Below are 17,494 nucleotides of genomic sequence, written 5' to 3'. Positions count from 1 at the left end.
CTATCTAAGAGACACTAGCTATGGAAAAAGAGGCTGGGGGCTGCTTGGCACAGTTCAAATTTTAAGAGCCTTGCTTAGGGGCCTATGTCTCAGACTTACATACTTGTTCTTTTTATTCTTAGTCACTGTATTTACATGAATACAAAAAGTACAACATGGCTTGGCTTTTCCTTCTCAACCTCTTATCACAGCAGCCACAAAAGTTCCCAGAGCAGAGTTGGTTGCTGCTATTTTGGAAATGACACAGAGATCCAGCTATAAAATTTTCATGCCCAATTATTATTTTGGCAGGCTGACAGCGTCCGCCTGCAGATTGCATGGCAATTTTCTATTGTTCGTTACTCAATAAAATCCGAGTGGAATCTCTTGATAGATATGCCTCTAACCCAAAGGCCTCACATTTGGTCTTTACTCTGCCAAATTTTCAAATGATATTGTAAACAGCAGGAGTGTTAGAATATCTCAAAAAGGTCACTGAAATCTTTTACAACAGGGAGTCTTAGGTTTTCTGACTAAAATACTACCAGCTGCCTTAAAAGGTTCCTCTGCATTTGTACCTCATGTTCTCTTGTATACTGCAATGCCATAAGAAAACAGATTATAAAATGAGGTTAAGAGTCTGATTTCAACCCACAAGAACAGAGAAATTCAGTGTTTATGCTAGAACCATTACCATTCAGAGCTAAAACTCTGCTCAAACTGATTATCCACTCTGGCATTCCAACTTTAAAATTATCATCCAAATAAAAAGGAGAACCCCATTTTGTTCGGTACGATGGGCTGAATGCACTATTAGTCACTGTGAAGGCTTGTTCATGCATAGCTTCGAGGGCAGTTTTGGGTGTTTGAAGATTGGAAGTTTGGCTCCTGACCTGGGAATTGGTGCATACAGAAATAATAACCAACCTTTTTTTTAACTTTCTATTTCATAAAAGTGCATCACAGCCTGCAGCTCTTGTGTGATATACTGGCATGGACCTTGTAGTAATGCCACCACAGAGCAAAGCAAGGGTAGAAAACTGGCCACAGTGGTCAGTCGAGCTGTGAGGATTTCCAGTGCACTGGAAAAATTGGAAGATGTTGGTTTGATAGCTAATACAGTAACAAAGCTGGTACTGGAGGCAGTGGCTGGCACTGTTTACTGTTTCTGATGAACTCAAATCTTAACACTTGGCACAATCACTTTTTACAGGTCGCTCTCAGCTACAGGTTTGAAGCTGCTAAGTTACAGCAAATTAAATGTCTGCAATCTGAAGATATAACCTGTACATAATACCTGTATTTCTACCTGGCTAATATATGAGGTGTTACTCCTTTTTTAGATCTAAACTGTTTAAAAACTCGCAACAAAAATTAAAGTCAACAGGTGTTGTCTTCTGAATAAAATCATTACAGAAAAAGTTACTAGACAGTCATAAAACCCTTTGTCTTTGAATAAAATAGTTTGGAAAGATCTGTGTCTATGCTTATGTACTACAAATCTCAGCAGTATCACTTGATTTAGGCTAATATAAAGCATTCTGTCACATAAGTGCATCTCTCCAGCTGCTAGTTTATTTTCCAAACCCTCATCTATTAAAAAAAGAGAAAAAATCCCCAGTCTTTAGGTGTTCAGCTCACAAAGAAATCCTCATAAGTATATCAACCTAGTGTAACTGTTGTAGGTGTACCTGTGAGTCTACAGAGAGGCTGCAGGAGCAAGTGGTGAGCTGTTCCCATTTAGCTGTGCAGGTGTTGGATACCTGGTGACCATAATTGAAGTACTACCATTGCTAATTACTTCAGGGAAGAAAGACTGGGGAGCGTCACAGAGCTATGCAATGACTGCACCTCACTGTTTGCTCTCAGGAGAAAGGGACAGGAACAGACATCATACTTGCACTTTTGCATGGTTTTTCAACATTGTGGGAAAGGGAAGAGGGGAAGAGATCTCAACCTCCTACCACTTCCCAGTTCCCAAACTACAGCAAAGTATGTCTTCCACCATACCAGACTGAAGCAGGGGGATGCATGTATATGTGGGAAGAAGGTTTCTTAGGTGTGGGCATAGCAATCCCTCCCACCAAGCTGTACAGAACAGCAGTGGATCAAGTCTGCAGTTATTCTGCTCCGCAGCATCCTTGAGAGCAATCACTGAAGGATCCAAGTCTTTCCTACTGATTTGTCTTCAGACACAAAGGCTACTACACAGAGAAAGACAATATTCTGTTCCCCATAACCATAATAGACAAAACGAGAAGCAATAGGTCTCACTTGCAGCAGAGGAGTTTTGGGAAAGCATTCTCACAGCTACGCCCAGGAATTACCTGGATCCTCCAGGAAGGAGAGCATAGCCAGGGATGGAGCGATGGACTAGATGAACTCTCTTCCAGCCCTATTTTCTATGATTCTCAGAAACCCTCTCTGCAGTCCTCCATCACAGACTCATTAATCCCTGCAATGCACAGTACAATGTGCAGTGGAACAGCATACAGTCTGATGACTTTAGCCACAGTTGCAGAAGGGGAAATAGAGTTTTGTCCAATTATCTTGATGTTGGTGTTGTGAAAGTTTCCATAACATGTAATAAAGCCTGCTTGGTTAGGGGCCAGATGCTCCTTTGTCCTTGCTGAAGAAGAGAGGAGCAGAACCCAGCTTGAGCTGAGCACAGGAGAAAGAAGAGGGGAACAATGCCTCTGCAATGTGGTTTTGCAAAACTACCACAGAATTGCTGCTTCTTGGGTCCTGGGGGACAGTACTTGAGCAATGCAATGCAGTATATTCATCACAGGCAGAGTATAAAAAGCTAGATAAACAGCAAACGCAAGCCCGCTGGGAGGGGCAAACCAGTGACTAGTTGTAGCAGCTGTAGTACTGTGGGTTCTGGTCCCACCCCTGTTACTGGTGCCAAAAGGAGAGTACCAAGGGAATCACAGCAGCATGAAAACCACGTCTGCTGCCAGAGAAAGTATTTGCTGAATTCTGTGCAATGAAGTTTCATCTTTGCTGCTGCACTTGGACATAAGAGTTATTCATGTGCAACTCAAGTGTGACTCTCATTTATTCAGGGTTTGCTTGTACTACTGCTAATTCTTTTTTAAAAGGCAGGTATTTCAAATCCATTGGATTTGGGTCTTCTCAAATCATGTGATGTTTTCTATGAGTGTAGTGGGGGTCCTACTCCAGGATTTTCTGTAAGAGAAATGAATTCAGCATGGTAGCATTATAGATATCATTGCTTAATTCACGTGGACAAGCAAACATCTCTGCTGCTGCTTCTGCTGCTATGCTAACAATAACAAATCAGTTCATGTTTTTAAATTATCAGAAAAGAAACTAGGTGTTATTTACCTGCAAAGAGGTTCTACAAGGTCCTTGTCAAGAAAATCATGATCTTTCTTTACTGCAGCAATGTCAATGGGAAACTGGGAGTCTATAAAAGGAGACACAATATTAAGATGACTGCTTGCTATTCAAATGAAAATACATTGTCTACATCTAAAATGCTTTGCATGTGCTTGCTCACTGAAATCTAGTATGACTGATTTCACTCAGCTCTGGTTCCCTTCCAGCTGTATCTGTGACCCTTTCAGTCACTTTATTATTTTTTTTCTGTTAAAGGTATAGTTGAACGTCCTGTGCACCGAAGAGAGAGCAAGATTATTTCATTTTGGCTTTAATAAGATACTCAATTGTTAGCTGTTCTTTCTAGCGCGTAGCACAAACGAATGAGATCAGGGAATTACTAACACACTTTCTTTATCCACATGAGCAACAAGGTTCTCCATTCCCATCACAGTGACTTAAGGAGTTATTTGCTAGACAGACTTTTCCCATGAAACAGAAATGTTCTGCGCTTTTTGCTTTTAATACAGGTCCCAATAACAATGATTTCAGACAAAGAATTACTCGAGTAACAGAGACAAAGAAAAAAGAGCTGAATTATAACCCTCAATATTAGTTAAAAAGCCAGACTAGTGTGCTGGAAGCTGACATTTGTAATGAAAAGTGACATGGCTGCAACACATTAGCGGTCTCCGTAACGGTGGGACGGGTTCCAGCGCTGTGGCTGCTCTCCAGACTGCTCTGCCATGTTTAGGTACCGCAGCAGGACGCTGGGATACAGGAACTGCAGCCAGCATTTTCAGACACTAGTGCTTAACACTGACATAATAGATGCCTATAAAAAGGACCTTGTTTTCAGAGATGCAGACTGTCTAGAGTGCATATTGACCGTATGGGAACTGTGTGAGCCCAGCACAGGTTGCTTTTTGGAGGGAACATCCCTTTGAGCTCAGCAGGCAGCAGGCTCTCCTTTCCCTGGGGGTGTGGGGATCTGAGATACTCTGATTACAAGGCAGACACAAAAGTACTACTGGGCACCCAGGGACCGTGTTAGACACACATCTATGTCAGCTTTGGTCTGGCAGGCTTATTAGTCTTAGTTCCTTGCTGGGTTTAACAGAGCCCGCCTGGCTCCTGAAGCTCCTGGTACTCAGGCACCTGAGCAGCCTACCAGGAGCCAGCACCTGAGCCTTGAAGGACCTCAGCTGGCCTCAGCTGCAGAGGTGTCCTCGTCCATCTCATGCACGGGGATGGATGGTGTCTGAGCCAGCTCTCAGCAGAGCTGACTGACCCGTGAGGTTTCTTGGCCTTCGCTCCATGCGTGGAGCCATGCTGCCTCCAGACCCAAGCTGACCCTGGAAGGTGTCCAGTGGCATTTGCACTTCGGCTGATAAACCCGAGTGGGCCTGAGCTGGCTCTGTGTCTCTGGCAGAGAGAATATGCAGTTTGGGAAAAAATGAGGATCAACTGCCGTTTCCCTCTCAGCATTGAGCTAGGGAGAGCAGGAAAAACCCAGTCCCAGTCCCCAGACTGCTCCTGAATGCAGCAGCTGTGCAACCACTCGCCCTGCCCTTGGGGACGCCGCTTCCCTGGGCATGAGCTTTACAGCTAGGAAGGGGACATGGCCATTTGCTTTGAGTTAGCACCAAAATATTGGCTTTTCTTGCTTTGCAAATGTAAAACGCAGCTCAGATTATTCACTTTTGGTAACTTTGCAGAGTTTTTCCATCTTATTTTTAGTAAGATTTAAATTTTCAGTAACTTTCAGTGTTTTCAATCTTATTTTAGACACAGTTCTGGAAGTTTAAAAAAAAAAAAAGAGACCTGTGTATTTGGATTTTTTGTACTTGTTTTTGTTAACCTTTGAGGTTTATACCAACTATGTCCCTCTTTTTTTTTTATTCCCATGGCTATGAGAGCAAGAATCTTACTTTTCTTTAGGCACTTGTATGACTCCAGCAGCTGAGGCTTTGTGAAGCAGCCAGCCATGGCCATAACTCAGTCAAATGTAGAGTTGGCCGACTGCAAGCTCTCCTGGCAAGGGCCCAGTGCACTTTCAGTACCGCACAGAGGAGAAAAACCTACTTACCCTCATAGAACTGAGCATATTGGGGAAATCCAGCTGCACGTAACCAGTCACACGCTTCCTTTGCTTCGATTTCTGAGCAGAAAGAAAAAAGAAAAGTTCACAGTTTGTTATTTTGCATTAGAAGTTCTTTTAATTCCAAGGAAATAGCAAAGATACTTGGTAGTAGCTTTTTGTTGCTTAAAAGTACTGTAATCACTCTGAAGTATTTTTTAATAGCATCAGCAAATGAAATATAGTCCCTCAAAGAAATCCCCCTGCCTCCACAGGACTCTGGGGTTTGCATAGCTGCTTGGTGACCGGGATGAAGTGTTAAGCATCTCCATGCAGCAGGAGAAGTTGCTCAGCCACGTTTGTGGTCCTGTGTCCTATCCTCCCCCAAGGGTAAGTTGTTGAGGAGAGGTGAAGATGAAGCAGGGTGGAAATGGGGTGACAGGGAGCATGCACTGTGTTTTCTCCTGCTCTGACACTTCTTGCAGAGAAAAATCCCATGTGAAAGCCACCGAAAGCTCTCCCAGGAAAACCCCAGTGCAGGTCTCATGTTACGGAAGGGACAACTGCACAGGTAGGATGTGCCTTCCTACCTTTAGCCATCTGAACTCCATTATGCAGACTCCATCCATAGTCAATAGAGAGACAGTTACTTCCGAAGGGTGATTCATTTCACCTTAAAGTAGTGCCTAAATAGGTGGGATAAATCAAGTACTGACAATGCTTTTCTCTTGTGGCTGCTAACAGAGGGAGGATAAATAGCTACAGGTACGTCTGTGCAGCTAAATAAAATAGATACAGGCAGTAGCTTCAAGCACTGGACCCCAGACTGCTCACTCTTTAATTTTAATCCACTTCCAGGCCTGTTTTGGACTGTTTCAGTTATCTGTCAAGACAAATCTTTTCTTGAGGAGACTAGTACTAAGCAGTGAGGCGAGGAATCAGTCTGTGTCATCTTGTTCCTGCCTCTCCACTATTTAGAAGTATGGACACAGCTGATGCTAGACCAGGTTTCCCCTTTCAAACAGCTTTCACTGGGTAAGACGTACGCCATGTCTATGGAAGAGGTGGGGGAATCATCAGCTGGACAAGAGAATAGTCCCTCCTTATTTTGGGGGTGACAGGAGGAATATGTGAGCATGATGGAATGGAAGAAAATAATGTTCAAGAGGGGGAGTACATAAGACCTAAAGCTTTTTGCACAGGAGAGGCAGATCCACCCCATGCAATTACTAAAGCAGCAGTAAATAAATGTCAGCTACACAAAACCAGAGGATTTTTGAAGTGTCTCCAGTGAAACAGACTTTGTGCACCCCAGCAGTCACACACACGGTTATGCACCCAACCTCTGAGATGACCGATGCATGTTGACAGTAGGGTACCTCAATTTTTACCAAGCTCCATGGGCTCCTTTTATGGCAAGCAGTGTTCCAGGTCCGGCTCTGCCCGGCACCTGTGCTGCCTGCATGCGCAGCTGCTCCCAGAGCGACTGGAGGAACAACTGAAAACAGAGGCTCGCCCAGAAAAATGTGGGTTGCTGAGGAAACCTGGGCAACATCTCCTTGCTGTCCAGATCTAGATCAGGATCCACTTAAATGGTTTTGGTTTACAAGATCAAAGTCAAAAAAGCACGTATCTGCACCTCTTATATTTGCAAAACACAAAGGAATGGAGTGTGCAGGTGTTGAAGAAAGTAGACATTTTATGTTGCTTATAATTCAACCTGAATGAACCAGTCAAGGGTTTTGGCACATTTGTGGTTGTAAAATCCAGGCAGCCATAATACAAACCCCTATATATAAAACAAGCAATGGAACTGGAAAAAGAAAATCAGGCTCAGTTGCTCTTCTGCATGTTCTGCCTTGCATACAAAAAAAATTCCAGTTGTAAATCTGTTTTCTACTAAAATGCATTTTATAGATAGGAGATGCTGGCGTGAATTTTTCCCCATGTAATTCTGTTCAAATCACTCATTATACCCTTAACGACTTTACCCACTGAAGCTCACCATAAAACCTGCTTTGAATATCCTCTGCAGTATGTGACCCACACACCTTTCTGATCCTCTTAATACCGAGTCATGCCAGCAAATTTTGTTGCAGAAATCAAAATTCAGAATACAAGGTCTACTTATCAAAAGCCCAATTTCCCAAAGATGACTAGACAGCCAGTAACAGCTCCGCAATGGCCACAATCATTAGCAGCACTGAAAAGGATTTACCACCAGGTCTTCGTTTGCTTTGACATTACTTCATGTCAAGGCCAAAAAAAGGAGTATGAAAGTACATTCAGTTCTTAACACTGCACAAAAGAATGAGCAGCTTACATAAAACGTGGCTCTCACTACTGCACATCTGTGTGCTGAAAGCACATCTCTATTATGTTCCAGTGAGACTGAATATTTTTATTAAGTGTTTGGAAAAAAGACAAGTCTTTATACTTTTTTCTTTTGCTTAATTCAATCTCATGAAACACAGATGAATCAATCCCATTTCAAAATGTATTTTACAACTCAGAACAGCTGTACGTACATTCTAGCTTCATCTGGCCTGGAAGCACAACTAACGGAGGCTGTGGGTGATGGAGAATGCTACCATTTAATGCTCTTATATGCTTATCATATTTCAATGTTTTTTGCAGTTGGCTGCTCAGAGGAGCTTGCTGAGGAATATTCCGGCAGCCCAAGTGAGATCTAAAAACTCTCAGGTTGCAATGGGTAAATAATTGCAGGGAATTACCAAGGAAGTAAATCTCACCCATTGTGGGGTTTTTTTGTTTGGTTTTTTTTTTTTTTTCTTTTGCATGAGACTGTTGGTAACACACTGCAAACAGTCAAAAATGATCGATGGATTAACTTCTGCTTTCAAGTCTTTGACTCTATCTCCTCCACGAAGGAATCCATTGGGAGTATTCTCATTTTCTAAATGATCATCTCAAACAAACAGATTCCCCCTCCAGTAAGATTTGCTAAGTCAGCTTCCAGGATACTGGGTCTTGGACACGTACCAGTGCCTAGTTCGCTCCCTTCTCTCTCTCTTTCCTTTTTGCTCTTGTTCAGAGGATAGCAGAAGGGGAAAAGTGCGATGTGCTGCTGGCCCAGCTAATAATACGATTTTGCTCATATCAGCGTGTTTCTAGTGGCTAAAGGCACCCGTTCCAGCCATTCCCCTCTTGGCCGCTCCTGCAGTTTAGGTGAAAAGGCACAACCAAGGATTTACTCCTCAGCAGACACCAAAGGTGATTTCTATTATCTCGCTCTGGGCATGTAATCCAAGTTATAGTTCAGAATGCAATACAGATTCTTTCATTATTGGATATTGTAATGCTTAAAACAGAATTTGAGATGCTCAGTTTAATCTTCTCTTTCTGTGCACATACTCTAATATTTGCCTTTTTTTACTTGCTAGTTAAACATCAGTGAAGACTTCTTTGAGAAAGGATGAGTACAGCACCAAAAAGACCTCACTGAAGCTGTCAATGGCTTCCCAGCTAACCGTTCAGAGATCTAGCTCAACCCTCTAAGCTGGCAGAAAACTAATCCCCCCCGAACCGGTAATGGTCTGCTGTTGGATTAGCAAACTGACCCAGATCCTCTAAGGGTCCTGTTTAGTCCACATTAGCTGCATTTTAATGAGCCCAAAAAAACCAAACCACCGGAGAGTCCTTCCTCACAAGAAAGAGAACTGTCTAAAAAGTTCATTGGAGAAAATCGCTCTGTCAAGACAAAATCATGTAAGTAAATTAATTTTCTAGCTTGGGACCATATCACTGTCCACGAATATCAGTGCTAAGACCTAGATACTACAGTCCTTTCCCTTTTCCTGTATAGATATCAGCATTTCATCTTGTTTCTGCCATTCTCCCTCTGTCTCTTCTATCTTCTGTTTTGGTGTTTCTCCCCTTTTTTTAAACTATATTTTTTATTTAAGATTCAGATATCCCTTTGCACAATGCAGTGAAAGAAATAGCAACTAGAATAAATAAGGTACATAATTATCCCATCTATTGTGTTTATGTCAACTTTATGTGATAACCTTTATTATTCATCTGTCTGTAACAAATCAATGTTTATGCTCAGTTTTTTATCCCCCCTATATTGCTCATCACTTAAATCTAATTTACTAGACTTAAGATAAAATATCTGGGAATGTTAGAGAAAAGGATTAATCAAGTCCTTGGAAAGGAGTGTATTTTACTGTGCAGCAGCATCAGTGAGCTCCAGTGGCCATCACAAGCTGGTCTGTTAGGTAGAAGAGGTCTCACTCTTGGAAGCACTGTTCAGCAGTAGAGTAACAGCTTAGTTATAGCTCACAGGGTTTGCAGGTGGTTAGTCTGGTGCTATGCTTTACATTAACTTTTGGTCCCTGCCTTACTCTCTCCTTCAAGAGGAGGAAAACTGTTGGGATGACAGAGTTTGTACTGCATCTTCCAGAACAACATCTACCTGGCATTTTAGGGTCAGTTTGGAGGCTCAGCTCAACCCTGGGTTTAATGACACCTTTTACTCTCGGGAGCCACTGTGGACCTGTGTGAAAGGTGAATCAGAGAATACTGCTGTGAAGGAAACATTGATTGTGTCTTAAACCTGAGGCATGCTCAAGGTAGCTGTACAAACTATGTGGGAGAGCTTCAGCCTTGCCTCGCTGGTCTTGATGCCTCATACACCTGTCATGTCACCAACAAGCCATGCCACCACCCTGATGTCTTCCCAGAAGAGCACTCATGAGGGTTGATAGGATCTGTAGGAAAGCTCAGTTCAGGCTGAAGCTGTATAAGAACAGGTCCAGCGTGTTTCAGCTTCTTCTTGCAGCCCAGTCTGAGGTACTTCAGTGGCCCTCATTACTCTCCTGCCCCTACATCTCATAGTCTTTAAGATATTTATCCATGTAACTCGTATTCTTATTTTACAAATGGGGATTTAAAGCACTTCAAAAGTGCATAAGGAGGTTAGAGACAAGATTGGTGGGAATTAGGTACCTGACTCCTTTAACTGCCCATAAAAATATGGCTATGTCACTCCTCAGTTACTAATACCCTTAGAAATCTGGTCTGGACAGACCAAATCCCAAATTTCTGAAGTTCTTAGATATCTAAACCCATCATGCCATTGTCACTCAGCTACTATGTAACACTAAAGGCTAATAGTTTTCCATTGAATGGCATTTGCGAAGCTACTTCAGAGATAAGAAATTAGCCTACAGTAGGGTAGAGGTGCTAAATTGTAAAGAACAGGAAAATATTTGTAAAGATGAGAAAAGGTGACTTTCCAAGGTCATGTAGGAAATTCACAGCAAAACAGAAGCTCGCATCTATAGCTTGCAAGGAGCAGGTTAATACCTTAACTACTAGATTATGGTCTTGCTTCACTACTCCAAGATCATGGAAAATTGGTGTAGATCATGGAAAAACACAAAGCTGCTCATATTCCCTTAGGAAAAAGTCCCATGCAATTTAATAAAGACAGATACAATTTTCTGTAACATTTTCATGTTGCATTGTACCCACCAGAATTCTTTAAAAGGGAAAATTCTAAAGTTTTAGTTATAGGATGGTATAAATTTTTGTGCAAAGGATATTGGTGTCTCTGAAATTATTTAGGCTTTTAGCATAATTTCCTTAGAAATCCATTTGAGGGAATGCTTTTAGGTAGAGGCCTAATGGTTTACCCCATTCCCTTCCACTCTGTAGGACTTTTCCTGAAGAATTCCAATAATAATGCAAAGGTAATCGTACCATGCACCTGTAAAATTACCATTTATAGTACAAATATATCATAAATAAAATAAAACATAAGCATACAATGAATTTATATTATTTTACTACACTACAGTGCATACTCTTCAATAAATCCTGATAATAAGGTTTTCAAAAGTGGAATTTCATTGGAATTATTTTATATCATGCTGTATAATTACTATTAAAGGCAAGATTATGTTTTGCAAGCAAGGAATGAATAAAGCTGTCAAAGTGTTATTTTAATAGACCTTAAGCTTTTGCAGAATATTGTGGTACCAGTAATAATACAATAAAATATGGACCTTTTAAACTACTGTGGCTGAATATAATTCAAATGTCAATAGAATAAGATCCTTTCAAGCTCATGAGTAGTTTCTTTATGTGTAACTCTTTACACTTGGTGAATAATAGTCAGATGCTGTCCATTCATGCTCTGACTTCTTAGAAAGGTTGAAAGTGAGAAGCATGATTATTTATGGACATGAAAAAAAAATCTCATAAGCTGAGAGATGAAAAGATTGGGACTGTTTGCCTTGGAGAGCAGATCAATAAGGAAGGGTTATAATAAAAGGGTAAAAAAATCAGGGGTAATACAAAAATAGGAAATTGGGAACTTCTATTCATTCTACCTTGCAGCACAAGGACAGGGAGATTAATGAAAAGGGAGGAATGAAAAAGAAGGATGGCAATCTGAACTGATAAAGTATTTTTTTTTAAAGCAATCTATAAAATTCATTGCCAAAGGACACTGAGATCAGGAGATGAGTGGGCTCAATACTGAGCTGGAGTGTTATCTGACTACTCATTGCTACCACCACAGATATGGAAAAGGATTCTCCAGAGCAGAATAAATGAAACCAAACTAAAGACAGTGTTATGAGATTATTTTTTGCTGGTTAGATGACTCCTTATATAGCTTTTCCTTCTGAGTTACTGACATTTCTATTGCTCAGACATAGCCTGGGACTATATAAACTCTTTCTTTCAACCACTATGACAATTGGTTTGTTCCCTACTATAACCACATTATGCACAGCCCAGCTGGGAGACTTCTTGTCAGCCTTTTATCTTGAGCAAGGCTGCATTTCCCAAGAAGAAAGAAGAAAGGTGTGTTATTCTGGCAAGAAGTTAGGACCCTAACTCCCCTTTGGGTGAAAGGATTATGCTGAATTCCTTTCCTAAATTAATGGGATACTAGTAAAACTGGTAGGCCTGAGATTTATAGCCGGTTCACCAGGCATGAAACTTTACAGGTCTGGGAACACTGTGCCTGTATTAATATTTTTTACATCTAGATTTCATCAGAGCTAGGTACCTAACACAATGGTTTCGCTCATGCTAATAACACGAAGGCAGCTATGCAAATAGCATCTCAGCAACAGGGAAAACACTAACAGTTGGCACTGTAGGAGAGACCTTTGTACAACGTGCTACACCCCACAAGCTCTTTAAGCTAAGAGGTGACTTGCAGGGGCCATTGAAGCAGTCAGCAGAACAAGCCAGCAGGGACACAAGGACACATACAGAAATAACCTGAGGGACTCCCAATTCAGAGTAGTTAGCCACCCCTCCAGGCAGCCATCACTGTCCCTAAGAGTCTTCAGCATGAAATCAGTTCCCCAGGGAATTCTCCCATTATGTAGACTCTAATTAACTCCCTCTGCTGAGGTACAGGGTGTTCAGCACAATCAGGTACCTAAATATGAGAATGCAATGAGATTTGGACACTGAGTAGTTGTCTTAACATTTGAAAGTCTCAGACATAACATTAATACCACTGCAAAGGCTTTTATTAGTGCCAGCTGATGCTGAAAAGTCACATCCATGTTGTACGGCTCAGCTATATGATAAAACCAAGAGATTCAGGTCCTCCTTTGAGTGTCCTCTCCAGGTATTTGGTTGCTGCTTATCATCATGATAACTTCTAGTTACTGCTGGTTGCCCTTTCTCCTCATCTTTCTGTATCTTCCACTCCAAAGTCACTTAAAACTAACTCTCTGCCATTCATTTCTCTGAGATTTTTGCTGTCCGCTGTCCCACATGTCCACTCAGTTAATGCAACCTTACCTGATGCTAGTTTGTTTCCTTTTTTTGCCATCTTCCTTTTAAATTCCTAAACCAGGATTTTAAATCCTCAACCAGGATTTTAAATGCCTCCTAACCCCCAAAAATCTCTCCCTATCTTCAAATATAACTTCAAAACCACTTTTCTTCTTAGCTTACAATTGATTTGTACAATGCAGCACTTTGTGATGACACTAATAAAACAATAGCTTGCATCCCACATCTCATCTTGAGGCACTTTAAATGGTTATAAAAACTGATGCGAAAGTTATATATAGGGATCACTTCATTCCTGGGTGAAATGCAGCTGCATTAGGATGAAATGTGGCAGCTGCATAAAAGAACGCTGCAGCAGTTTATGACAAGAAACAAGGAGAATACTTTATCCAGCTGAAACTACTAACGGGATTTATGAGATAGATAAAATTCAAATAATATATATATATAGGGAGCTGACAAGGACACCAGGCTCGCCTCCGTTTAGTCTTAGGAAAAATACTCTGGTATTGCTAATGGGCAGAAGTGATTAAGAGCTCGGTTCCCTTCACATCCTCCCTCTTCCCCATTAGGATTTATATTCCTTTTCTTGCCTTTTGACAGCCCCCATGAGTCTTGGCTCAGCACAGACTCAGAGGACAGAGTACCACCCACCCATTCCCCTGTACCATGCTGCCCTTCCCACCTATTTGGCCTGCCATTCAAAAGCTGAGCACCACTGACTAGGGAATTAACAGGACTGTGATACATGAGCACTGTATGTCCACTGAAAAATGTGTTTGGATAAAGGTACGGAAAATGTGAGTCTTTAAGGGCTATAATATAAAATATATTGTATTTTTAATGTGGAAAGAACATTATCAACTAGGTAGAGAAGGGATAACAATCCCATCCCTTGGGATCTATTCCAAAACTCCTGGTGACTCATAGAGTCACTATGGGACAAATTTTGAAAACAGACTCATTTTATGAGTTTCTGCTTTCGGGTTTCCAAGTTAAGAGATCTAGGCAGCATCCATGCTTTTATGAAGCATGGACCAAAGAGTGGCCTAAAGATGAAAATAGCTTCTGAGCTCCTATTTAGAAAGGAAATGTTGAATCCAGATGATGTTTAGAAAACCTTCAAGTGTGTGCTCACTTGCCACCCAGATTTGCTATAAAGCCATTTTTACAATGTACCATTAATACTTCCATAACTAATAGATATTAATAATAAGTAGTCATTGAAACATTGCACCTACATGAACCATTCAATGTTGTATATTCATGTTACATAATCATGTTATGTATCTTCTTTTGGATCACTATTTCTCAAGAGTGAAAGAGCAAGTGAGTGGCCCACAGGCTGCAAAGCAGCTTTGCAGAAAGAGACCTGGGGGTCTGGTGGACACCAACTTGAACATGAGCCAGCAATGTGCCCTTCCGGCAAAGAAGGCAGGCAGCATCCTGGGTTGCTTTAGAAGGAGTGTTGCCAGTAGGTCAAGGGAAGTAATCCTTCCCCTCTTCTCAGCACTGGTGTGGCCACATCTGGTGTGCGGGGTCCTGTTCTGGGCCCTCCAGTAAAATGAAGACACAGATTAACTGGAGTAAGTCCAGCGCAGGGCTACAAAGATGATTAAGAGACTGGAGCATTTGACAGATGAGGAGAGGCTGAGAGAGCTGGGACCGTTCAGCCTGGGGAAGAGAAGTCTCGTGGGAATCTCATCTATGTGTATAAATATCTGAAGGGAGGGTACAATGAGGGCAGAGCCAGTGTCTTCTCAGTGGTGCCCAGTGACAGGCAATGAGCATAGCCTGAAACACAGGAGGCTCCGGCTGAACATCAGGAAACACTTTTTTACTGTGAGGGTGACCGAGCACTGGTACGTGTTGCTCAGGGAGGTGGTGGAGGCTTTGTCCTTGGACACACTCAAAAGCCATCTGGACATGGTCCTAGGCAGCTGGCTGTAGGTTGTCTTGCTTGAGCAGGGAGGTTGGACAAGATGACCTCCAGACGTGCCTCAACCATTCTGTGATTCTGTGACCGTTTCAGGAAATGTGTAAAAATAACCCTAAACTGACCCAACAGTGAGAAGGAGAAAATCTCCACCAGCAACATCATACTTCTAGTGGAGAATTTCAGATGAAGACTTGCTGTAAGCTCCTCTACACCCCTTTTCCTCTTGAGGAAGACCAGAACCATTGATTTTAGGGCCCAGAGAGTCATAGGAAGGGTAAGCATAACACCAGTGAGAGGTGTAGCTAATAGGAAGTATATATGTATCAATTCCAACTGTACCACTACTGGAAACTTGCTATAACTTTATACTTAGAATTATAAGTGTTATTATCTTTGTACCTGGACTAACTCTTTGATTAGATTGCTAATATTTTAATTACAGGAGCAGTAAATTCTTCGATCTGTGCACAAGGCATGTTTCTTCACTGCACATAAATTGCACAAGGTATTTTGTCTGGTACTCTGCCCTTGAGATCTGGTTTGAATTTGGATGCAGCAGATGGACCCCACTACATGCAGCTTGCAGCTACCCTCCGTCCTTGCAAGGTTTTGAAAAATGTCATCTCTTGCAAGGCTAGGGGAGCTTTGCAGACAGCTTGAATTCAAGCAGCATACAAAATGCACAAGGTCTCTGGAGTGGCCTGACATTCAGAAGGGTCCCAAGAGGATGTAGTGCTGGTCTGAGCATTAGTTTCAGCTCTCATGTGTGCTCGTACCTCCAATTAAAGACAGAGATTTAACATCTCTGGAAGTCAGGGTTTTCAAGCTCACTGTCTTAAACCGGAGGTCAAGTTTCAAACTTCAATGCCTCGCTTAGTTTTTCCACAATACCCAACGTGGTTTGCATGTGTGCGGTACTGAAGTTAATTGGTCAGACAGTAATTGGAGCTTGTCAGATGAAAGGCACTATGGAATGCAGAAGAATGCTTCATGTTATAATTTGAGTGAAAATGTAAACAATACTCCAAAAGATAGATGTTTTCATCATAAACTCTCTCTGAATTTTGCAGATAAGTAGAACAAAACATAATTCCTTATCAACGTATTAATTATTCTTTGATTATACCCTTCATGTGCAGTAGATGTTCAAATTACATTGTGGGCAATCAGATACACATCAGAGACTCTCTACCCATCCGAGGTGGTCTTCATGCTGTGAATTTATATTAAACACCGAACATTAATATGAAACTAACTCCTCTTGGAGATAATACTTTGATGTATTAATAAAAAAGACTTCTCAGCTCTTGTTTGTCATAAATTAAGATTAAAACACTTTCTTTTGGAGTTCTGTGTGTGATGAGTAATTTGTAGTGCAAGAAACATTGTAAGATACAGCACATACAGAAGAGCTCAAATATTCGAGATAGAGGTCCGAATCCATGGCTTGTGCACAGTGAATGTAATGCAAAGTGCTGAGCTCCCACCTGGGGCTACCAGCACTATCTGCCATTAGCAGCTGATTAACACTACACACAGATCTGCCTTTAGATCCCCCTGTTTCCTTATTAGCTCTTTCCACAAAAGGGCCTATTGAGAAAGATGTCCTGTGTATTTCTTCTGAAAAAACTAAACCCCAAACAGCAGAATGTCAGTTGTTCACAGAGTTTGGAAGAAGTTGTCGTCTACACACAATCCAGGAACAGGAGGGCTGATATTATCCTGAAAGTACAGGCAAGAGCTGTTCCTACACACCCAGATGACTTTTTCTGATTCACAACCATATCATAATTATTGTCATTGAAGTATATCAACATTATTAACATTTCATCATGCCTCAAGACTGTAGTGAAAAATCATTTATAAAATGAAGGTTAACATAATTCATTGATATCTACTTTTTTGTTATTATTATTTCTGAGAGGATTAAACATCAAAGACCCATATCTGTTTAACACTTTTCTCCAGCTGCTATTTACTACAATAATATTACTAATGAGAGCTGCCAGGATGTCTTCTTAAGACTGTATGAAGAAATGAAAAATCAGTAAATTAATACTAAGAACAGATATTATTTTCTTTGGATATTCTCAACTTGGTCCATCTTCCTTTTTGGAGTTAGACTGATCCTATGTCAGTGCCAGGTGTGATGCGATAAGTTGGCTCTGCCATGAGCAGATGTTGGACCAGACGACCTCTGTTGTTTGATGGTTCTTCTATTTTTTAAAATTATTTCAGTGATTGAAGAAATAGCACATGCTTATGTAGAGATGTTATTGTGAACTAAATTTTACCCTTTGCTTTGACTGTGCAGTGCTGTAAAAACAGTGGAGTCACAGTAGTGTGTGTTTCAGTGT

At 41.3% G+C, this 17,494-nt stretch overlaps 1 protein-coding gene across 5 annotated transcripts in view; it reads right to left on the bottom strand.

Annotated features, from left to right (window-relative positions):
• The window catches only part of STARD13 (StAR related lipid transfer domain containing 13), a 147,864-nt gene that overhangs the window by 34,084 nt on the left and 96,286 nt on the right, over positions 1–17,494 (bottom strand). For all 5 annotated transcript variants that reach the window (XM_072850367.1, XM_072850366.1, XM_072850369.1 and 2 more), the window contains exons 2-3: positions 5,414–5,485; positions 3,331–3,412 (exon numbers count right to left, since the gene is read on the bottom strand). In XM_072850367.1, coding sequence (XP_072706468.1) covers positions 3,331–3,412; positions 5,414–5,485 — 154 coding nt within the window. The remainder of the gene's footprint in view (positions 1–3,330; positions 3,413–5,413; positions 5,486–17,494) is intronic.

Source organism: Ciconia boyciana, chromosome 1, assembly GCF_034638445.1.
Source record: "Ciconia boyciana chromosome 1, ASM3463844v1, whole genome shotgun sequence".
In the NCBI taxonomy this organism is placed as follows: domain Eukaryota; kingdom Metazoa; phylum Chordata; class Aves; order Ciconiiformes; family Ciconiidae; genus Ciconia; species Ciconia boyciana.
Note: the sequence above shows the minus strand (reverse complement) of the source record. Positions and strands in the feature narration are given on the sequence as shown.